Raw genomic sequence first — 23,650 nt, 5'->3', positions numbered from 1 at the left:
TTTTGGAAGAAGTACAGTCAGAATGCTCCTTTAGAAGGGAGGATGGCGAGACTTCCTATCCCGTACTTTGGATATGTTATCAGGAGGGACCAGTCCCTGGAGAAGGACATCATGCTTGGTAAAGTAGAGGGAAAAAGAGGAAGACCCTCAATGAGATGGATTGACATAGTGGCTCCAACAATGGGCTCAAACATAGCAACCACTGGGGGATTACGAGGATGCGCAGGACCAGGCAGTGTTTCGTTCTGTCGTACATAAGAGTCGCTGTGAGTTGGAACGGACTCGATATACATCATTAAAAAAAAAAAGAGAAAGAAATTGAAACTCTCCATGCTGGCGCTGTCGTGGACGAGCGGTCAAGTCCACCCGCTAACAGTTCACCTGATTCATCCCCAGAACAGGCCTCCAGGCGCGAGCCCCACCTTCACAGTCTGGAGCAGTACCCCGGCTCCCGCGCGGTCTGCAGCCCAGGCGCCTGCAGGGGGCGCCTCCCGGGCACCCGTTGCCGTCGGGCACACTGGGGAAAGGTCAGAGGTATTGACGGTCCTCAACCCGAAGCCCACCGGGCCTCCCCGGGCCGGCCCGCCACTCCGCTACCCGAGGCCGCGCTGACGTCACCGTCCCGCCCCGCCCCCTTTCCCGGCGTGCGCCTCGGCAGAGGCTCCTCGCCCTCGGCTTCTGCTTGTCGCCCCAAGATGGCGGACACAATGAGCCGGCGCCGCGCCGGTTGGCCCTGAGGCGACTGTGAGGAGGAACAGTCGGCGAGGCCCCGCAGTCCGCGTAGGAGGGTGTTGCACGAGCAGGAAGAGGCGGCGGCTCGACTGTCGGCCGCCCTCCCGCTCGCCGCAAGCGCGGCGTCGGCCCCGCCCGGGTTGGCCCCTAGGCAGCCAGCCCGCCCGCCCGCTCGCCGCCCGGCCCCGCCCCGGCCTTGCGCCGCTGCCACCGCCTCCAGCAGCCGCCGCCATGAAGCTGACCGACAGCGTGCTGCGGAGCTTCCGCGTCGCCAAGGTGTTCCGCGAGAACTCCGACAAGATTAACTGCTTCGATTTCAGCCCCAACGGCGAGACCGTCATTTCGAGCAGCGACGACGACTCCATCGTGCTGTATGACTGCCAGGAGGGCAAGTGAGTGTGGCGGTGGCCTCGGGCCCGGTCTGAGTCCCTCCTGTGGCCCGGCACTCGCCCCGCGGCCCGCCCTCCAGCCCCCGGCCTGTTTTGCGCTCGCTCCTGCAAGGGCCGCCTTCACCCTGCAGTCGGCCGGGAGACCTGTCTTTCCTATTATTATCATCATCGTAGTCATCATCAACATTATTTTATGTCTTCGGTCTCCACAGAGAGCTTCTGCGTCTCTTGCCAAACCTCACCTTGACCTTGACCTTTAAACGCCCCAACCGCCCACCCGGGTCCCGCAGGTTGCGTTTTGCGCTCTTCAGGCTCTGTCGGAGGTGCCCGTTGGCTCTGGCCCCGACGCCGAACCGCAGGGGTTGCGCTCCTGCCCCATACACTAGCGTCATCCCTCTCTGCCCTCTTCTCGTGACCTCGATTCAGCCCTGGCACTCCGCCCGTCCTAGCCTGCCCCTCAGTTTCCCGCGGCCTTTCTGCAGTGAGGTCGGGTGTTTGCAGATCTTAGCTGTCAGGATTTTTATTTGTAGTGCCTCTTGGGCCCCTGTCCTTTCCTTCCTGTTCCAGCCCATTCTCTTACCACCCAGACCTGGTGCCCACGTTTATAGTGAACTTGTTAACACCATCTGAAACTTTTCCTTCCTCTATTATTTCTTTTTGCCAGACTCAAACGAACTTGGCCGTCCCGTCCCACCTGAATGTGAGCGTCCGTTAGAACAAAGAAAGCGTCGTGTAATAAATTCGTGTTTTCTCTTCTACTTTTTTTTTTTTATTATTATTATACTGTATGGTCCACATGGAATTATCAAAATTCCAAATCTGAGCATGAAACTTTTCCGTTGCCCCAAGTTCTCTGGAGACCCGCCACACCTGCATCTCTTTGCAAAATCTACAAGTACAGCAGTTTCCTTGGGCCCCTTGTAGCCTCGCCTCACCCCTGTGGATTGGATTTGCTTTCTCCAAGTCCCTGCTAAGTTGTGAGCTCCTTTGGAGCAGAAACTGGTTTGAGCTAAATTTGATATCCCCTCATGCACCCTCTCCAAGCAGGCTTGCGGATGTTTGGTTTTATTCTGTGGCTACTGGTTTTGTCAGACTTCATTTCGTTATCTATTTTCTCTAATTCTCCAGGGGTTTCTTTTGCCCTTTTTTTTCTTTTTTAAACTGGTGTTTATAAACTTTCTTTTGGAAGTTTTCATTTGTGAATTTGGTTATCTAGAGTAGTGCTACTTTGATCTGAGCTATGATGTTTTCGCTGATTTTTTCCGCACAGAGGCTTATGAGAAAGTATTAGTAATTGACTCTGAATCTGCTTGCAGTGTATAGAAGAGTTGCCTGCAGTGGTGGTCCTGGGGGAGAGGGAATTGTTAGTTGGACTGAGTCTGAGTTGTTTGAGTCTGTGTTATTTATTTAGTAGATGGATTCTTGTCCAGGTCTGGCTTAGAAGAGAGAGTAACGTTTAAAGCTGGGGTGGAGGTGAGGTTCTGGAGTCCTGGAGCCAGAAGAAATTTGAAGCTGGCTTGCTTGAAATGTTGAATGTTTGTACGCAGATTAGAACCTCTCCCTGGCACCTGAGGCCAGAGGTGTATTCCCTCATTCAAAAGTAATGAAGATACCTGTTTCTTCATAGTTTCTCTGCATATGTGGTATAATTTTGAATTGTTGGCAGGTTTGATAGTAACGTGAAGTCCTGTCTTGTGAGAAGTAAAATGCCAATTTTATGGTGTAATGCAATTAATTCACCCAGGTAACATTTATACATAATTACAAATTCATAGAAAAGTTGTAACAGTGTTCCAGAGAATTCCCATATGCTTCACCAGTTGATTTCATTTTGTCCCATTTGTTTCATCATTCTATGTAAATATTTATATGTACTCATATTGTTTCCCATGAGCCATTGATGAGTAAGTTGTAAGTATCAAGTTCTTTTATCCCTAAGCAATTCAGCATGGATTTCCTAAGGACGAGGACATTCTTTTACATAACCAGAACACAGTTAACCCAAATTAGGAAATTTAATATTGATACAGTACTATAGGACATGCTCTTTTAAATTTTCTTCCATCAATTGTGACCTTGTTTTATTGTGACCTGTGGTGAGATGAGCAACCTGGTAGTTAGGAAGACGGGTTTGTCCTTCTAACCATCTATGTGACTTTGGTCAAATCATTTCTCTGGGTATTGGATGACCATTACCTCCAAGGCCTCTTTAGCCTCCAGGAGTCTATGATTCTAAGTAGTAATGTGAAAAAAGTTTTGCCACTAGTGTACATCAACACTGGAAGAAAAGTGATGTTTCCTTGGATGGCATAGTATCTTTATTAGATGAAGTTTTAGAATTTAGAAGCTTAAGAAACAAGATTCTTTTATGCTTAGTAGTTTTCAGTTTACTGTTTATTTAATCATTGTCTACGGTAGAGATCATCTGATGAGTGATTTTTCAGCTTCGAAGAGTATAAAGGATATTGTTTGTGGTAGTTGATGTGAACCATTCAAAGAGAAGGCATTAACATTATTTTCTTTGTTCGTACCTGATTTCCAGAACCATAGTTTGAAGCAAGGAGCTTACCAAAAAACTTGTGAAAAAATGTTGTGCGTGAACTTTGAAAAGTCCCCCTGAGATGGGTGCAATTTACATTAGGGTCTTGCTTTCAGATATAAAATGAAAGAAGTAATTTCTGTTATTAGGAACAGGTCTTAAGTTAGTGTTACTGACAAATTTAAGACAAATAGGCCATATCTAAGTGGAACTGAAAGTTTTTCTCATACCACACCTTTAACACTGGTTCTTCAGGCTCTGTCCTCACTATTGTAGATCAGCTGAAATACCCCAGGATAAGCTTCTCGGTCCGCTGGTAGAAGCAAAGACAACTACCTTCTGAGTGCAAATACACTCTCACTGGTTACCTCACAGTAACCCAAGGGTAGAGCAATGGTTGATGGACTCATCAAGGTAGCCTTTGAGCCAATCTTTTTTGGGGTGAGGCATTATTTCAGTAAAGGTAAGAATGTGGGAAATGTAGTGTATCAGGAGGGAGGAGTCTTATTTGGAAATAGACTTTTATGTTGGCCTCACTGATATTAACAAAGATTGAAAATGTGTAATGGTTTACTTCTTAAGGCTACCTGAGTTGTCTGATTGTTTAGCTTCTAGGTTCCAAGAGGATTTTACTTCTTTCTTTTTCATAAATTGAAACTCTTGGTAAACATTGGTATGGGACTTATGAAATCCTCCCAGGACCTATGTGTAGAACATTATGTTAAAAGCTTTCTTGTTTTCTGACTTGATGCACATGGGAGAGTTGTTCTAGCGTGGGAATCTAGTTTTACATAGGTATTTGGGAGATAACAAAAAGTTTTGTCTTACTTAAGCAGTGGGTGAGAAAGTTTTCGGTTAAAGATTTTACTGAGATCAGTTTCAGCTGATCTTCAAGGTTCTGTAGAGGAAGGCATTCAAGGAATGTCAACAAATGGATTGATAAGCTCTAAGCTTGGAAATGTGTGATTTTACATTAATGTAAAAAGAAAAGAACCCTTGACTAGTTTTGCTAGGAAACAGGTTGGCTCTTCTAAAAGGCTCCACAAGTGCTTTGGACTTGTAGGATAGGGAGGAGGAGATCTTCCGCAAGAGCAGGTTATATTAGGAAAAGCAAGCAGTTTGCATCACTGCCTTCTTGAAGAAAAAGCTTCTAAGTGAATGGCTTAAGAACAGTCTGACCTCTTGGATTTGGCGTTGTCAAAGTTTTGACTTTTGTTATTTTGTGTGCCTTTCCTCCCAAATAGATGTACTTTTCTCTTACTCAAAGCTTACTTTTGAACATGGTAGTAAAGACTGAATTGAGGCCCCAGATTAACTTTCACTTCCTAACCTCAGCGTTAGGTGTCCAGAGGCAAATGGCTTCTTAGACATCTCTTGCACTTGATTAATTCAGTTTGTTTCTCTCTTTTGTTGGAAGAAATTCTGTTTCTTTCCGGTGTTAGAGCTTACCAAAGAATCCTCACCCTCACCACATCACCAAGTGTTTCTCTTTATATAGAGGTCCCAGATTTTGGTGATGGAGGATTTTGATGGTTTTCTTTCTCCGTTCATTTATTCTTCAGACCAAAGAGAACCCTGTACAGTAAGAAATATGGTGTGGACCTCATCAGATACACACACGCGGCAAACACAGTCGTTTACAGCTCTAACAAAATAGACGGTAAGCAAGCCTTCTTTTTTAGGATGTTACGGTCATGATTTCTTTTGTTAAATTGTTCATAGAATCTTTGTGACTTACTTCTGCTTTGGTTATAGTTCCTTTAATTTAAATATTTTCCTCCAATGTTAACAAAGTTAATTACCTTGTTACAACTGAAGGAATGCCGGAAGCAAGCACCATCACTAGCCCTTTTGAAGAACTTGGAACTGGGTGTGAAATTTCTCCAGTTGAGAGTGGGGAGTGGGGAAAGGAAACAATGGATTGCATTTATGGTTTGTACTTCTTGAGACTTGAAAGAATACTTTTAGAACAAATAAAAAGAAAGAATATTTGATGTAGAAGGTGGTAAACAACAGTACTTTCACCTTCAAAATACATAGATTTGAGAAGCATTTTCACAAATGCTTGAGCTCTGGTGGTTTAAGGAAACTTAGAAGAGTTTCTGGTGTATACCCACCTTTTATGGTCAGTGTCATAAAGGATAGTGTACTGACCTTTGTCATCCCTCTTTACTGTTAAATAAAGCTACTATCTTTGAAGAGTAAAGAGTTATTTTTAGAAATTAAACTTGTGAATTGCTTTGTGTAATAAGTGGTCTCTATTTTTACCTGCATTTCCCATGGTATAAGTCATTCTCAGTTGACAGATTGTCTTGGAAATTAAGTTGTAACACTTATTTTCATGTTAAAACTCTTTAGGTGAATGGGTTTTATTCTTTATCTTGATGGTTTGTTGACTTTCACTTTTTGCAGAAAGATTTTTCTAATGTCATTCAACAAGGATAGCTTAGACTACTATTTTGACTGTGCCTGTCTAGAGCAGATGGGCAGAAGTCTTTTTTTTTTTTTTTTAATGAGACTTTTCTGCTTGTAATTGATTTTTAGTAAGTGTATCATTTCTACTTTTCATGCCTCTTTCAGAAGTGGTTTTCTAAGTAAGCAGTACAATTGATGTTTTTGGACAAAGAATATAAAACTGGTATATTTCTTACGTTGGGCTCTCTTTCTGGGTGATTAAATGAGGATTCTCCAAATGTGGTGCAAGATGAGGCAGGTGTGTAACACTTGCAGCTTTGCTGCCAGGCCTCTGCTGTGAGGATGTTGCCTTTCCTGTCTCGAGTGCATCCTGAAGAGCTCCTCCAGCGCTCCATTGTCTTTTGCCTGATTCCAGGCTGAGGTAGTAGTTTGTACAGTTTGAGGGTCTGTGATACCACCCGGTACAGGAGATAACTGTACAGGCCACTGCCTTGCCAGGAACAGTGCGCCAGCTACCGAGCGGGGCGGAGAGGATGGCGGCGCCCTGCTCACCTCTGGGAAATCAGGTAATGGGGAGGAAGTCTTTTTCTTCTTAGGGCAGGTGGGTAGTTCTAGAAACAGAACAACCAAGAATACTTTGTAGTTGTCGTTTGATAAGTTTGAAGACAATTTGAAGGAAAACCGTATAGAATTCAGGTATGGAACACACACAGAGTGCCCTTTTTCCCCTTCTAGATTAAATGCCCTCTTATCTGAAAACACCCCCGTGAACCACTGAGATGTCTTGGTGCTTTCAGCCTCTCTATTCCTGGATTCTTCTGCCTCAAGAATGTTCTCTCTATGCTTTCCTTTCTGCATTTCGGCATCATTTCCTATTACTTCTTTCTCAACAGTTGTTCCTTATTCCTGGACCTTTTAGGGCCAGAGTACTTTCCTACTTTCCCATTCTGGTCTTTTTGACACTTCGTTCTCCTACCACCATCACCTGTTTTTGTTTGTTTTCTACTCAGAATCATTTGGTTTTTAAGAGTGTCTAATTTGACTAAGCATAAATTTCTGTGATTATTCCTTTGATACTTGATATTGTCAAAATCGCACTGCTGTGACTTGATATATAATTCATGAGTTTGATTTTAAAATGTCTTAAGATCTTTTTAACCTAAATCTCCTCACTTCTTCTTTTGACCACCTTTTTTTTTAAAACCAGATGTATCCTTACCTGATGTACATGGGACTAGTCGTTAGTTGGCTAATTAGAAAAGAAGTAGTAGGATACTACTACTCTTTCCATTTCGTTCAGTTTCCATATAAGTTGTTTATCCAATTAAACATTCAGATGAGGCCAGGGTGGGGTCCATAGGCTGTTGGGGAACCCTGGAGCACAATCTGCTGCCAGTGTGCAGCCTGACCTTCAGTTTAGCATGGCTGCTCACCTTTTTGAGCCTGTTTCCTCAGCAGCCAGATGTTTTCCTTTAAGGTTTGCCATTCTGTGGGCACACTAGGCCAATGCCTAAAACAATTGATTATTTTATTTTTGGTCAGGATATATTTGCAGGGCAAGTTGTATTGTAATTATTCAGAAGCCAAAGATTGGTAGTAGAACAATGATTTTAAACGTAGCTCTATATGCTGTCAACTTAAGATCTGTGTTTTTGAGTTATGTGAAATCTGTACATGCCTACTCTTTTCTCCACCAACAGAGAGGAATTATTGGCCATTATTTATCACACCTTGCTTGGGTTATGAAAAACAATTGGTTCTTTGACCTTGTCTTTTTAAGATGAAATTGGAAAGCAGATTCCTTTTAGAATAGCAGGAGATCATCATGCCTTATTTGTCTTCTTACAGATACTATTCGTTACCTGTCCTTGCATGACAACAAATACATCAGATACTTTCCTGGACATAGCAAAAGGTAAGACCCAGGTGTTGTAGAAGTAGACAGTTCTTCTGTCCTTGAGGCTACCTAGGGAATAGAAGAATGGAGAGATGTTATTAGTGAACTGAAGAGTTCCTCACTACTCTTTGGCATTCTTCTTAGTCGTCTCTTGTTAACCCTCCCTAAACAGTTAATTCTTGATGAACTGAGGTCAGGAGGCTGAGGTAGGAGTTCATAGATAAACCAAAATCTCATTTAACACATAATTAGGAGAAATGTGGAATAAAGATATGCAGTGAAAACCTGTGACGTAAAAATTACATTTGGTATAAAAATTACCTCAAACCTCAGATGTCTCTCAGTGAAAGAATCGTTTGCTTGTATGAGGCCTTCCGGTAAAGGTGACGCCTATTCCGCAGGCCCCTGCCCTGCATAAAAATGTCCCACTTGAAGATCTTAACGAGGATGCAAAAGACAAGAAGCTTGTTTCTCTAGTCTGTATTGTAATGTAGGTTGTTTCTCTTTGTCCCCTACCCTGTTCCCTCAATTTTTTGCTCCAATTTTTTAAGTTTTGGTTGTATGTTGAATACATTTTCCCCTTGGATGCCATTTTAATTACTTGAGGGATTTCCTCCTGCTTTCACTTACAAATATACCCATTACAGCCTGGAGTGAGTGGTATAGAACCTGACAGACGATGATGGCCTGGAGCCCCATGTTATAGGCTGCACTACTGGTTGAGCAAGGCCTTCCTGTGTTGCTGAAGACAGGAGGCCACAGCTGTTGGTTACTGTGTATTTCCAGACAAAGGATGGCTTGATTTTTTGCTGGTTTTGGTTAAAGTGCTCGGCTGCTAAGCAAAAGGTCAGTGATTTTAACCCACCAGCCATTCTGTGGGAAAAAGATGTGGCAGTCTGCTTCCATAAAGATTTACAGCCTTGGAAACCCTATGGGGCATTTCTACTCTGTCCTATAGGGTCACTATGAGTCCGAGTCAGCTCGACGGCAGGGGACAGTCAAGTTAATGTTCATAAATGTATTGTCTGTAATTAAGGGTTGACTACACTTGTTTGAAATTCTTTCCAATCTTTTCAGTTATCTAAGCTCTTGACCTCCTGTTTCTTAGCAGATGACTTTGTCCTTCCTTTTTTGAGAAAATTACGGCCATTTAAAGTGGGTCCCCCCCCCCCAGCTTCCATCCTTTCCCCTAAATTCCTCTCTTGGTACCCTTTCCTTGAGAAAGAAGTAGCCTATCTTCCTTGACAAAATCCACCTCCCTCTTTCTGTTTGCTCCCATCTCCTTAACTGGCTTTTTCCCTGCTGCCTACAAATGTACCTGGTCTTCCTTATCTTAAATCTATTTCTTGACCCTATCACCCACTCCTCTTCACTGTCACACTTGAAAGAATAATCTGCACACCACCATCTCTACCTCCTCATACTCAAGTCACTGTTTAAATCACTTACAATCTAATTTCAGAATTAGCTTTTTTTTCCCCCCAAGTCCTTTCCCTTCCCTCTCCCTGCCTCTAGTTAAAATCCACTGTTCTGGGCTTTTTTCGAGGCTTGACCTCTCAGTAAAACTTATTTTCCTTTGCAGCTGACTTTTGCCATCTTAGTTCTGTTCTTGCTGTTTTTGACCCCTCGTTATAAACAAAGGGTCTGTCCTGGTTTTTTCCCCTTTCTCAGCATTTTCTCAAGTATCTCCATCCTGATTTCATTCACCAACTCAGACGGCTTCCCAAGTCAGTATTTTTAGCCCATGTCTGTCCTGAGTTCCAGGTTCGCCTTCCACCCACAAGTGTTACACATATCTATTCATTGTACATATCTACCCAGATGTCCCTTCCATGCCCGCACCTAACAAGTCCAGCAGTCCAGTCCTCTCCTCATTGTTATATTCCTTGGCCCAGCTTCTCTGTCTGCCTCATGTTTCTTCATCTCCTTGCCTTCTAATTTCCCCGACTCCAAAGCCTCTGTTGTCTGTTCACTCCCTTTCGCCCTGCCTCCACATCCATTAAGTTGCCAAACCCTGTGGATTCTACCTAGGTTTAGCCTCATTTGTCACTTTCCTCCTGACTCTTCTCTGCTTCTGCCCTAGCTCAGGCCCTGTCAGGTGGATTTTTGTCAAATCCTAATTGATCTCTCCTCCCCCACCATCCTGCTTCAGCACCCTATAGTAAGCTCTGACCGTGTTACAGCCTCGCTCAGGAAGCCGCAGTGGTTCTCCACATCTGTCTGTTTCTTTCCCTTGGAGTCTGGTTATGCTCCCTCTGGCTCTCTCATTTCCCAGCATTATCTCCTACCACTCCAGTTGAGGTAAACTCAGGGCTGCATCCTGAACATGGGCATAAGGCAGGCCTTCTTGTCTGTTACCTTCCAGAAAGGTGTCTGCCATTGAAACCCTGTCCACGTCAAATGCTGCTTCTTCCAGAAGGCCTCTCCTGACCCTCTCTTGGAGTGGTCTGGACTAAACAGTAAAACTTCCTTAGGGTTGGGATCTTGCTCCTCCTTGTGTTACCTGCACTTCTAAGCGTAGGGCCTTGTACCAAATACTTTCTCTGAGCCTTTGCGCTGAATATGCCATAGCATGAAATCACACGTCCATATGCATTCTGCTGACATTGTTTTATTACTACCTAAGCATTAGCAGGGAATTTTAACTTTTAATTGTATCTTTTAAAATTTTAAGTTGAGAAGCTAGTGCAAATGTTAGTTGAGTTATATTGTGTAAAAATGGCGTGGGGGCCAGTGTTTGACCGCCTCTAATTTCACGAGGGGATAGAAGAATCAAGATCAACATGCTAAGGCTGATTCCTGTGAGGCAGAGGTCAGACATGCCTCCTTGCTGTACCGTCTTTACCAATTCTGACACCAGCCGTCCCTCCCATGGCACTCTCTACTTCTCTGCTGGGTTCAATAATTCATTGCAGTGGTCACAGAACTCACAGACAGTACTCACGATTATGGGGTTTATTGCGGAAGTAACAGGTTACAGTTCATGTTCAGGAATGCTCAGGATACAGTTCTTCTATCAGGACAGTCTCTTCTCAGCTGTGCCTGCAGGCATCCCTCTCTGACCCTCCCCCTCTGCCCTGCCTGGGGCAGGAGTTACAAAGCTCTTTTAGCTTTGTCAAAAGTACCCAAAGGCACCCTACTCTGCCAGTAAGCCTCCGCCTGAAGGCAGCAAACCTAGCTCCACCAGGTGCCCAGAGGCACCCTACTCCACCAGCAAGTCTCCTGCCCAAAGGCACTCAGCTTTCTCGCTCTGTGGGTGGGAAAGCCCACTGCACTGTCTCCTGCCAGTCTCCCCTGCTGCGTTTTTCTACCACCGCTTCTCACCGTCTTCAGTGTTACAGCTCTCTCTCTCTCTTTCTGTCTCCTGGTTCCAGGAGCTTCTCAGCACAGGGGTCCCAGGTCCAAAGGACTCACTCCACTCTTGGTTCTTCTTCCTTAGTGATGGTGAGATCCTCTGCTTCCCACCTCTGGCATGGCTCATTTTAAGCCTAGCAGGATGGCAAAACTGACCAATCCCTTTGGTGGGCCACAATTACCTTATTTGCACAGATCCACTCAATAACTTGGGTGGGAGTTACAAGACCATGGCGAGAAAGGCCACACAAAAGCAATCCATCAACTGCATATTGGAAGAAATGTTTTTAAGTGAGTGACTCTTGATGGTATAACCACTAAAGGTGGCCCATATCAGAAATATAGTTGCTATTAGCACAGGCCTGTGGTTCCTTGGGGGCCCTGGTGGCACAGGGGTTAAGAGCTTGGCTGCTAACCAAAAGGTTGGCCGTTTGAATCCACTCCTTGGAAACCCTATGGGGCAGTTCTGCTCTGTCGTGTAGGGTCGCTGTGAAACGGAATTGACTTGACGGCAGCGGGTTTGGTTTTGGTATTGGTTGATGGTTCTCTGACTGTGGTGTCTGGACCAGCCGTATCACCATCACCTGGAAGCTTGTTAGAAATGCAGATTCTCAGATCCCACCCTGGACCTACCAGATTAGAAGCTCTGGGAATCGATTCCAGCAATATGTTTTGTTTTTAATTTATTTTGGTGAAAGTATACACAGCCGAAGATACACCATTTCAACAATTTCTATGTGTACAATTCAGTGACACTGATTACGTTATTCATTTTGTTCTACCATTATAGCTATCCTTTTTCCCATTATCCCACCACTGTTAAACTCACTGCTCCCTAAGCTTCTCATCCAACCTTTCTAGTTGCTGTTGTCAGATTCATCTCACATAGATAATTCTTTAAAAGAACATAGTGGCTGAGGCTGCTTATGTACAACCAAACACCTCATGGGACCCAGTTCTTTGGTTTGGAGGCCTGGCCGTCTGTTCTAACCCACCCTCGAGGTGACTGAGATGTAATTCACATACGATAAATTTGCTCTTTTAAAGTGTACAATTCAGTGATTTTTTGGTATATTCAGGGTTGAGCAAACATCATCACTGTCTAATTCCAGAACACTTTCATCACCCAAAAAGAAACCCTATAGATCTAATCTAAAATCTCTAGAAAACTGCAACAACTCAACAACAAAAAGACAACCCAATCACAAAATGGGCAAAGGACATGAACGGAACCTTCGCCAAAGAGACATCCAAGCAGCCAACAAACAAATGAAAAGGTGTTCACTATCATTAGCCATTAGAGAGATGCAAATCAAAACTATAATGAGATACCATCTCACCCCTGCTAAAATGGCACTGATTAAAAAAAAGGTAACAACAAATGTTGGCAAGGATGTGGGGAAATTGAAACCCTTATCCATTGCTGGTGGGACTGTAAAATGGTACAACCATTATGGAAAATGGTATGGCACTTCCTTAAAAAACTAGAAATAGAACTATCCTATGATCCAGCAGTCCCACCCCTAGGTGTATACCCTACAGACCTAAAAATAATGACATGAACAGACATACGCATACCTGTGTTCATTGCTGCTTTATTCACAAGAGCAGATAAATGGAAACAACTGAAAGGCTCATCAGTGGATGAATGGGTAAGCAAATTATGGTACATACATACAGTGGAATACTGTGCAACCATAAAGAACAATGATGAGTCCACGAAATGTAACATGGATGGACTTGGAGGGCATAATGCTAAGTGAAATAAGTCAAGCATATAAGGACAAATATTGTATGATCCATCTTTTGTAAGAAGATAAGAATGGATAAATATAGAGACCACAATGTTCATTGGTGGTTACGAGGGTGGAGGGTGGGGAAATTATGCTTTATACAATACAGACTAGTTGTTTTTGGTGATGGGAAAAGTGGCACTGAATGTGGATGTAGTCAGCCCAGCACAACCAAAGTGAGCATATACAGCTGGGTATGGGCAAATTGGTATATGGGTAGGTACAGGTGTATACATAGGTGAGAACAGATAGAAGTATCTATACAAAAAAAAAAAAAAAACATGTTGCCTTTGAGTCGATTCCAACTCATAGCGACCCTATAGGACAGAGTAGAACTGCCCCATTGGGTTTCTTTTGGTTAGCAGCCAAGCTCTTAACCATTGTGCCACCAGGGCTCCAGAAGTATCTATAGGTATGTGTAAATACAAATACGTGAGTGTAGGCACATATATTCATTGAAGACACAAATACAGATAATTCCTCAGACATAACGAAACACCTTCCAAGATTGGTTTTCTCGTGTGAAGGCTTAGGACCATAGTCTCAAGGGACAGTTTGGTCAATTGGTATAACATAGTTCACAAAAATCATGATCTGCATCCAGTGAAGTGAGTAGCATCTGGGGTCTTAACAGGTCTCTCCTCGTCAGGAGCAAAACAGTAACATAACCAAAAGCACAGAGAAGAAACAAGTCATACACAGACCACAACCTCATCTACCCTGAAACCAGAAGAACTAGATAGTACCCGGCTACCACCACTGACCGTTCTGACCAGGGTCACGATAGTTGGTCCTGAATAAAATGAGAGAAAAATATGTAGCAGAACTCAAGTTCTTATTTTAAAAAAGCCAGACACTGGAACAGTAGAGAACAGAGGACTCCCTGAGAGTATCGCCCTTCCTCAAAAAACACTCTTTAAACCTAGACCCGAGCCTGTCCCATAAGATCACCTTTTAGTGAAATAGAGTGGCACACAAAATAAAGAATATTAACCCATAAGAACAGTGCTCTACTTAAAAACCATTAGTATGAGACCAAAAGGTCAACAATTTCTCAAAAGCAAAGATGAGACGATAAGGGGGCAGGGAAACTAGAGTACTGGAAAGGGAAAAAACAGAACACAATTAAAGAGAATGTCGACACATTGTGATAAATGTAACTAATGTCACTCATCAGTTTGTGTGGAAATTGTCAAATGGGAACCTAACTTGCTGTGTGAACTTAAAAAGAAACCCTGTACCCTTTACCAGTCACTCCCCATCTCCTGTCTCCCAGCCCCTGGGCAACCACAAATCTATTTTTTATCTCTAGATTTGCCCATTCTGGGCATTTCATATAAATAAAGTCAGGCAGTATGTCACCTTTTGTGTCTGGCTTTTTTCACTTAGCACAGTGTTTTATAAGGTTCATCCACGTTGTGGCGTGAATCAGTATTTCATTCCTTTGTATTTCCAATTAATAGTCCATTGTTTTAATATACTACATTTTGTTTATCCATTGATCAGTTGAGGGACATATGGGTTGTTTCCACTTTTTGGCTATTAAGAGTAATGCTACTGTGAACATTTGTGTACAAGCTTTTGTGTGAGGAGTACAGCCAGAATGCTCCTTAGAAGCAAAGATGGCGAGACGTCGTCTCACATACTTTGGACATGTTAGCAGGAGGGACCGGTCCCTGGAGAAGGACATCATGCTTGGTAAAGTAGAGGGTCAGTGAAAAAGGAAGACCCTCAACAAGATGGATTGACACAGTGGCTGCAACAATGGGCTCAAGCATAACAACGATTGTGATGATGGCACAGGACTGGGCAGTGTTTCGTTCTGTGGTACATAGGGTCACTATGAGTCAGAACCGATTCAGTGGCACCTAAGAAAAATGTATGTTTTTAGTTCTCTTGGATATATACCTAGGAGTGAAATCGCTGGGTCATGTGGTAACTATATTCTTGAGGGACTTCAAAACCATTTTCCAAAGTGGCTGCACAGTTTTGCTTTCCCACCAGCAACGTATGAGGGTTCCAATCTCCTCACATGCTCACGAACACTTGGTACTGTCTCATCGATTATAGTTACTCTCGCGGGTCTGAAGTGGTTTGTCATCGTGGTTTTGGTTTGTGTTGGAATCATATGTTTTTATACTGTGGCTTTAAGGCGCTGTTTTTATTATAGTAGCTGTCTTTATTATGCATACATATTGTGTGTTTTAGTTTGTTTCTTAAAATGGCAGTTTTGGGAAATAGGGTATATACAGGTAGGCAGAGTGGTTTGGAGTTCACATTAATTTTTTGCTAACATTTTGCTTCAATTCCTGTCTATCTTGATGCATTGCAGGGTGGTGGCCTTGTCCATGTCACCTGTGGATGACACTTTCATTTCTGGGTCTCTTGATAAGACCATTCGACTCTGGGACCTTCGGTCTCCTAACTGCCAGGTAATGCTACTTACAGTTACACTTTCTGAGCATTTTCTGTGGCAGGCACTGCCATCAGCTCTTCCTCTTGGGAGGGGGAAAGCAGTGGTTCCGTTCTGGGATCCCAGAGTCTTTTTAAACTTTGGAGAAAACGGTTTTCCTGGTAGGAGCTGGTAAGCCGATAGCTCAGTCCATTGCAGATTGCATTATGCTCTGTGGCTTACTGCCTTAAAATGGTTTTCCTAGATCCTTTTGAGTTATAGCTCTTAGCCTCTACGGGTTTATTTCTGTTTGAACTCACTGTAATATTGTGCACTTAGGGTTGGTCTGAAATCAGCTGTACAGAATGTGGACCCTGTTTTTTTGAGGGGCAGACCCTATTTTTAAAAAGCCTTATTTTGGTTAGTCTTATGTTTGAGTTTTCCCTTCTGTAGGTAGGTTGGTCGCTGTTCCTCTCCCTGTTCTAGATTTCATTAGCAAAAGGAAATTACATGGTATTAGGGTCCTGGATTCATGAACTTTTTGTCTTTTTTTTTTTTTTTTTTTTTTTCCCTAGGGCCTAATGCATTTACAGGGCAAGCCAGTTTGTTCTTTTGATCCAGAAGGGTTAATTTTTGCTGCAGGTGTCAATTCCGAAATGGTCAAACTTTATGATCTTCGTTCTTTTGATAAGGTAAATCTCTGAATCTTTGAACAGTCTTGCTGTGGAAGTGTTTAAGGGTGAGATGGATATTTAAGAGCCTTCCTCTCAGTAAAGGAGGTGTGTTGTGGTATTAGATAGGGGCAGAGCTGTTCGTCATTCTCTGCTTTCCCTAGTCAGAAAGGAGTCTAGCGGGATAGAATGGGAGTTGGCTCTTGCAGAAGGAATTACTAATGTGCCTTGGGCCTGGGGCTGCTATTTTTATTTCTTGCAGGGACCGTTTGCCACCTTTAAGATGCAGTATGATAGAACTTGTGAGTGGACAGGACTGAAGTTCAGCAATGATGGCAAACTCATCCTCATCTCCACCAATGGCAGCTTCATCCGTCTCATTGATGCGTTCAAGGGAGTGGTGATGCACACATTTGGGGTGAGCTGGCAGCCTTTGAGTATGGCCATTTCCATGCTCATACCTCCTGGGCTGAGAGTTGTCTTAGCTGGTTGGTGGAGACCAGCACTTGCCCGGGACTCACTGGTCAGGGTATGGGCCTGCGTTCTTTTCCTCCGCATGAACTCATTTCCCTTGGATTCTGAGGCGGTGGAACACATCATTTTTCACCCAGTGACCCAGGTTTGGACTTCCTGACTGTAAACCATTCTCTTGCCCCCTCCCAGGGGGCTGGGAGGAGGGGGTGATTTTAAAGGGCAGTGGCCCACACTTGGAGCCTTGGTGGTGCTGTGCATGAGCAGGGGAGGGTTTCGTGGAAAGGAAGACAATGCGTGTGCTGGGTCGGTGTTTGTAGGCAGTTGTTGCTGTTAATGGCCCTGTAACTGTTCTGCTTTGCTTTAGGGTTATGCCAACAGCAAGGCTGTCACACTGGAGGCCTCGTTTACCCCAGACTCCCAGTTTATTATGATCGGTGAGGTCCCTTTATCCTCCTTGGCCTTGGTATTTCTCTAGTACTGTGCCTTTGTTTACTTAAATTATTTTTGTTAGTATTAACTATTATTTGCTAAATTATCTGCTTGGTATATGTTCTCAGACTTCTATGTTTCTGTTTCACATTATATCAAAAGTATAGTGTATAAACTGTACTGATTTTGGTATTCTCTACTGGGAACTGGCATCAATGTTGTTCTTCTCAGGACCAGCGTTAGGGTTCAACTCTACAAGCGCTCCCTTCTTGGTAATGCTAACTTCCTGGGATAACCCTGCATTCAGATTGTTTTAGTGACTACATATTGGTAGAGCAAATGGTATTCAGCCCCTTTTTTAGATGAGAAAACTAAGAGAAGTGACTTGCCCAAGAACAAATAGCTAGGGCCAAAACGAATTCCTGAAATACCTTCCTTCATTGCCTCTTCCCCCTCTCAGTTTCTGCTAAGGGCTGCATCTTGAAGCTTATCCTCTCTCTAGACTTCAATCCGTGTCTCATTCCCAGTCGTCTGTGTGCTGTCTTGAGCTGTCACACTTTCCTTGATCATTCTCTTCAGGTTCAGAGGATGGCAAGATCCACGTCTGGAATGGAGAAAGTGGTATCAAAGTAGCTGTGCTGGATGGAAAACACACAGGCCCCATCACCTGTTTGCAGTTCAACCCCAAGTTCATGACCTTTGCCAGTGCATGTTCCAACATGGTATGTGAATAACGGGAAGTGTCTACCTAGGGGTACTTTCCAGTTGGTTGTTGGATGCCCTAATGGCCCAGCAAGCTGTATTCTAAATATTAGATACATTGCAAGCACCCAGGTCCATGTTTCTCAACTGCTGACTTCCCTCTTTCGCCTCTTGTTGTTTGATCTCTGGTTGGGCTGGTCTTTAACATTTACTCTTCTTCCCGTGATCTGGGATCACCTCTGAGCCCCTAGGAGATAGGCCAGTTTTCGCTGTGGCCCCTGGCTTTAGGCCCAAACTACTTAGGACCATACTTGACATTTTTTTTTTTTTGCTCCTTGAAATACTCTGAACTAGCCATTTGTGGCTGCAGCCTTTCAGTTTTCCATTTCTTTCAGTTTATGCTGAATTCCTCAGAAACTCTTAACAGTTAATTGTAACTCACCACTCAGAATTTCCTCCAGGCCCCTGTCTCTTCCTAGACAACACTAGCAGAACAAAGGATCAGTGAGTGTCAGCCTCCAGTTTCCTCTTAGGATCTGGGAATTTGGGGATGGGCATTTTACTACCATTGTACCCAGAGTACATTGTCCTACCCTTCTTTTTTAGCTAGTGTCAGAAGAAACAGCAAAACTTGTCCAATCTCTGGAAACTGCTGCAGCTCAGGAAGGCCACCTGGTGGATTAGCAGTGAGGCCAGGTTACCCAGGCCCCTACCTCCTCGCAGCATTCCTGTTTTTCCTCACCACTGGGACCGCTGTGGTGGAAGGTGGATAGTGTGTTGGAGGGATCAGAACCAGCTTGCCTTCATGTAGAGAGAGGAGCATTTCTGTCTTCCATAGATTGCCAGAGTTGGTTGATCAGAAGGGAGGGCCGCAGCCATAACTCCTCCACCATTGATGCTCTGGGCAGAGTATGAAAAACCCTGCATGGTGAGGAGAGAGCCGCAGCTTTTCTAAGTTGACCTGTGTTCTCCTTCCAGGCCTTCTGGTTGCCTACCATTGATGACTGACCCTGATGTTGCTCAGCTGTCTTGTGAGGGGCCAGCAGGAAAAACTCAGAGGGGACTGAGATCATACCGGGATTGGATCATTGGACTGGGCTGGAGAGCATCCTTCACATGGCCTTCCTACGGATGTACTGTTGTATGTCTGCTCAAGCAAAAAAAAAAAAAAACAAACCCATGCCGTGCTTCTTCAGAAGGACCCTTGGTACGGCAGGCTCCATTGGGACTCGGGTTTTCCACCTGTCACTGCATCAATTCGTCCAGTGGAGTGACCAGACTCACGATTAGGGTTTAGTGGGGCCCTCAAGACGCCTTCAGTTCTGAATGTATTTGCTGCTGAGGAGCCAGTGAAGTTAATTCTGCACAGCCCTTCTCCACCCCCATAATGCATGGGAAGCTGCAGTTCTGGTTTTGAGATGCTAGGGCAGCTCAGCCCCTTGCCCTTGCTTGCCCTGCATGTCGTTACTGGGTCTCGCTGTGTTGTTGTGGCCCTTATTCCACAGCCATCATGTTTCTTAGGTGCCAGACATTTACCGAAATAAGTCTTTGTGTATCTTCAGTCAGAGAAAGGGACAGATACAGAAAGACCTCGCTTGCTAGGAGCTGTGCAGTTACTCGTGTGAGGGTGGGTGTCTGGGCGTGCCTCATGGCCCTGGGTGTTGAGTGGTAAAAGGCCCAAGAGCCTGAAAGGGGTGACAGGTGAGTTCCCAGGGCTGAAAGGTTTAGCAGCAGCTTGGCACAGTCCCCCGTCACCCAGACCGACCCGCAGTCCTCCTAGGTTCCTACGGAACCTGGTTGCGTACAAAAGCAAGGTGGGAGCCTCTTTTTGTGCATTAGCTGTATCATGCGTTCCCGTGGGCCAGTATTGTGGAGTGAGTCTGAGCTGTTTACACTGACGTGTCCCCACCCACCACAGATTGTGTACATAGTCTCCAAGTGGTACCACCCCTTTTCCCCAGCTCCCCAGCCAAGAGCTGGTTCTAGGCCTGTGTTACATGTTCTGTTTAGCCTTTTTATATATGACCTTTGATTTCTCGTTGTATTTTAGCACAGTGTGTGCACCTTCATTTAAATATATCTGTGGGTGCGTACACGTGCATATATATAAACTATATATATATCTATATATAGTTTAAGGATGTTATGAAACTTGGTTTCCTTATAATCATCTGCAGTTTCTCAGAGTTCAGCCCGGGAGAAAGACTGCATCCTTGCGAATAGTGTTTGCCACAAGTATTAGTGAGTCTTCCCTATTACCTTTCTTCCTTCGGGAGGCTAAACGAAGCAAAGCTTCAAGTGTTTGCCGTTTCCATGGCAGCTAAGTGTGAGGGTCTTGGGTTGACTCCCTTGTGTTCCTCAAACGGCACTTTGGGGCCCTCTCTGAAGTATTAGCCCCCTTTTGCCCAGTGATGCTCTGTCTGCACCTGTATATATGTGACAGTCACTTTTGCATGCCTTTTGTGTCTGGCTTGCAGCGTTTGGGGACAGGATGCTGGAACCAGAGCATTTTCAGTTTGTCTGAGGCTCCTTTACCAATTACAGGTCACTCTGTCTTTCCTGATATGTCTGCTTTCTTCTTTTCCTTGCCTTCTCTTTGGAGAGGGGAGGGGCGCTGGCCAGGCACGGGTTGAGATGAGCCGAGGTGGACTCATGGCCTTTCCTTCCCCTGCATGGCCGTCTTGGGGTGGGTGGCTCACAGCCTTTCCTTCCCCTGCGTGGCCGTCTTGGAGCAGGTGGCTCATGGCCTTTCCCTCCTCTGCATGGCTGTCTTGGAGGTGATTGGCATGTTATTTTGTGTAGTTCCCAAACAAATATTTAAGCAGGCCACACACCCAGTCCCTGTAGTTCTAAAAACTGAGGCTCAAGGTTCTGATTTGCCCAAGCATACATAGCTGCTAGGCTGTAAAACAAGCCATCCCTGCTACTGTTCAGCTGCAGGAATAGGCTGTGAATTGCTAACAGTTACTTTATAATTTGTTCCTCAAGTCAGAGAGCTTATGCCTTCCCCAAACTCGGCCTGAAGCTTGCAGCTGTCGACTGCCACCCACTGCTTAGGGGAGGGACTTCGAAAAACCACAGGATCTGAGCTGTTTCTGCCTACTCACAGCCTTGCAGGGTAGAAAATTCATGGTAGGAGTAACTGTTCAAGAGAGTGCTTAGAACCACGGGTGAAGAAGAGAGACTGCATAATTAACATATCTGCAACCTGAGCAGCCACCGAGCCTGACTCTCAGCTACAGGAAAACGTTGTGTATTTGAGTTCCTGTGTGCCCAAAACCGAGGCACCATCTTTTGAAAACATGCCACTGCAGGACCTCTATTTGTGGGCCGGGCCCTGTGGCTTCAGAGCTGGCTCCTGAGTTGGGAAGGGAGGGGGAATGATGGGCTGGTAGCCACTGGAGATGTGGGGATGGGGCAGGGTGAAGGAGGCTGTGGCCAGGACTGCAGAGGGCGAGGCCTGCCTGGGTGCTGTCTGCGGGGGCTGGAGGGGTTGAGCGCTCCTCGGTTAGGGGCCTGGCTCACAGCCCTCTCAAGGGTCCGGCCAAAGCCACCTGTTGGTATGTGACAGCAACTCCGCACTGCTCAACCACCAGCCAGAGGGGTATTTTAAAAAAATTATTCCCTGTTGTAATCATAATTAATGCTTATTAAGAAGAATTTGGGAATTTTTAAAAGAATCAGTTTGCCACCCAAACGCTACCACTATTACTCTTTCGGTGTTAAATGTTATAGACATTTCTGTGCATCGTTTTTTGGTGTGTTTCCATAGTGGTTATTCTACTGTATATACTATTTTATGTCCCTTTTGTACTTAACAGATAAACATTTTTTTCCATGTTATCAGTCTTGAACAGAATTCTATGGCTGCAGACTTTTCCACTGAGTTTCTGTAGCATTGTTTACCTGCTTCCCGGAGTTGGAGGGAGGGATGGGTGGTCTTCTGTTAGTCATCCTGGCTCACATTGGGACTCGCTATAATGCCGAGTGATGGATTGTTGCGCTTCCTCCGCCTGTCCCCGCCTGCCCCTTAGTGACTGAGGTCTGTGCACTGCTGGAAGGAGCCCCTAGACCCAGCCCTCAGAACACAGCCTGGGTCTCCCCAACCTCAGGCTGTAAATGCAGCCACAGGGTCAGAAGTGAGTGACTAGGAAAGGCCTGCCTAAGCCAACCTTCACCTTTAAATACTGCATTTGGCACACTCCCTCAGGCTGCTTGTACCCCCACTGTTTTCTATACCTCAACTCTTGTTCAGATTGGCAACCTCAGCCGGAAGAAGGTTCACACAGCTAGGCAGAAGGAGGGCAAGCAGAGTGGGGCATCTCCTTTGAGGCTCACGCACCAGGTCTGGTGCGTGGCCTGGCCCACTACTTGGAGCCATCCCCTGGCTGGTGAGTTGGGAACCCCTGCAGGCTCCACTCTAGGCCAGCATCTGCAGAGCCTCAGGACCTGCCTCCTGCCCCTTGCCTTACTCTCTCTGAACCAGTTAGAGAAGAAAACCATGGGCCTGCTACTTTCCCATGGTCATTGGCTAGGCCAGTGGAGGGAACATCCTGGCTCGTGTGTGGTCGGCCATGCGAGGCTCCCTGGCAGCAGGGTCTGCTCAAGAAGGAAGAGAGCCCTGCATGTCCTGGTGGGAGGGCTGCTGCAAGCTTGGCTCTGAACAAGGTCAGTGTGGCTCCTTTTGCAGCAGCCAATTCTGTCACTTTGTTGGGCCTGCTTGCAGTTGGGAGACCCACTGCACCTGCTCCCTGTGCCTTGGGCTCATGGTGTGAAGAGCAAGAGCAGGCCGTGGGCTGGGTCGGAAGCAAGCTAAGTGGGCTGTGGGGGTGAGCTGGCTCAGCAGCTGATGTGGGTGAGAGGCAGGCTCGGGACTGCCCACGCTTCCCTGGGGGAGGAGGTGGGGGGAAAGCTGTGCTGAGGAAAAGGAAGTAAAACCCCGGCATCTGCCAGCTGCCTGACTGGTGGAGCCCTAGAAAGGCAGCCTGGAGCTTCCAGGGCCAACGCCAGCTCGTCAGGACCCAGCTGTGGACAGGTGCAGGCCCAAAGTCTTGGGCTGGGGAATATGGCTATGTGAAAATGGGAAATGTCTGGTTCTGTAGTTTGTCCTCTCTCTTCGCTGGAGAATGCGTAGACATGAAGTCTAAAAGGAGGTAATGGGCAGCAAAAGGTTCTGAGAGCCTCTCAGATGGGTTAAGTAAGTGAGTTTTGCTGTCAGCTTGGGGGCCTGTTGGGCATCCTTCCTGGCTGCAGTCTAGGGGTGTGAGTGCCTGCCGAGATCTCAGTTTGGTTGTAAACTGAGGTAGGAATGAGTCAGTAGGGCAGAGGTCAGGGAAGTGGTTGCCTTATCATTCAGTAATTCCCCAGCAGCTGAGCCATCGCACGTCCAAAATGACAACACAAAATGACAACACGGTCTGTGGAGAAAGTGAGGGACCAAGGTGCTCAACAAACAGCAAGCCCCAGGGCCCCAGCTGACTTGTCTCCAGCTAAGGCTAGTTTTATGGAAATGTGCGCTGCGAAACAAACTAAAGGTAGCCCTTCGGCTGCCTCAAGCCCAGGGGCTCACAGCTCATGGTGAAGGCCTCCTTTCCATTCCCTGGACAACCATTCCCTCACAGGTCACATGGGAGGGGGGCACTCACCCTGAGCTGAGCTGAGAACTAGGGGAACGCAGAGAAAATGTGGTCCTGACTCCAAGGAGCTCACAAGGTGGAGGGAAGGCTAATCCACTAGAAAGTACCAAGACAGCAAAAGCTGTTCAGCAATTCACGATTCACAAGGGCCTTTCTGCAGAAAACCATTTAATAGTAGGGCGGGGCTGGGGGGGGGGGCGCGACAAAGCAAAGGCACCGTTGGGACA

General features: G+C 45.5%; 1 protein-coding gene across 1 annotated transcript; it reads left to right on the top strand.

Annotated features, from left to right (window-relative positions):
- The first annotated feature begins 928 nt into the window (after positions 1-928).
- WDR82 (WD repeat domain 82) lies at positions 929-21,630 on the top strand. Its single transcript, XM_004368599.2, has 9 exons — positions 929-1,124; positions 5,223-5,320; positions 7,924-7,990; positions 15,452-15,551; positions 16,087-16,203; positions 16,445-16,600; positions 17,021-17,090; positions 17,665-17,807; positions 18,766-21,630. The coding sequence occupies exons 1-9, from the start codon at positions 964-966 to the stop codon at positions 18,793-18,795; spliced, it is 942 nt and encodes a 313-aa protein (XP_004368656.1). The 5' UTR covers positions 929-963; the 3' UTR covers positions 18,796-21,630.
- Positions 21,631-23,650: the final 2,020 nt, after the last annotated feature.

The sequence above is a fragment of the Trichechus manatus genome, unplaced genomic scaffold, assembly GCF_000243295.1.
Source record: "Trichechus manatus latirostris isolate Lorelei unplaced genomic scaffold, TriManLat1.0 scaffold00001, whole genome shotgun sequence".
NCBI classification, from domain to species: Eukaryota; Metazoa; Chordata; class Mammalia; order Sirenia; family Trichechidae; genus Trichechus; species Trichechus manatus.
Note: the sequence above shows the minus strand (reverse complement) of the source record. Positions and strands in the feature narration are given on the sequence as shown.

Bases quoted from the DNA above. Each gene is read 5' to 3' on its own strand.
- WDR82 (XM_004368599.2), top strand. From the start codon at position 964: ATGAAGCTGACCGACAGCGTGCTGCGGAGCTTCCGCGTCGCCAAGGTG. The intron at 15,552-16,086 runs GTAATGCTACTT...TTTTTTCCCTAG, and splicing joins TTCGGTCTCCTAACTGCCAG to GGCCTAATGCATTTACAGGG. The intron at 16,601-17,020 runs GTGAGCTGGCAG...GCTTTGCTTTAG, and splicing joins TGGTGATGCACACATTTGGG to GGTTATGCCAACAGCAAGGC.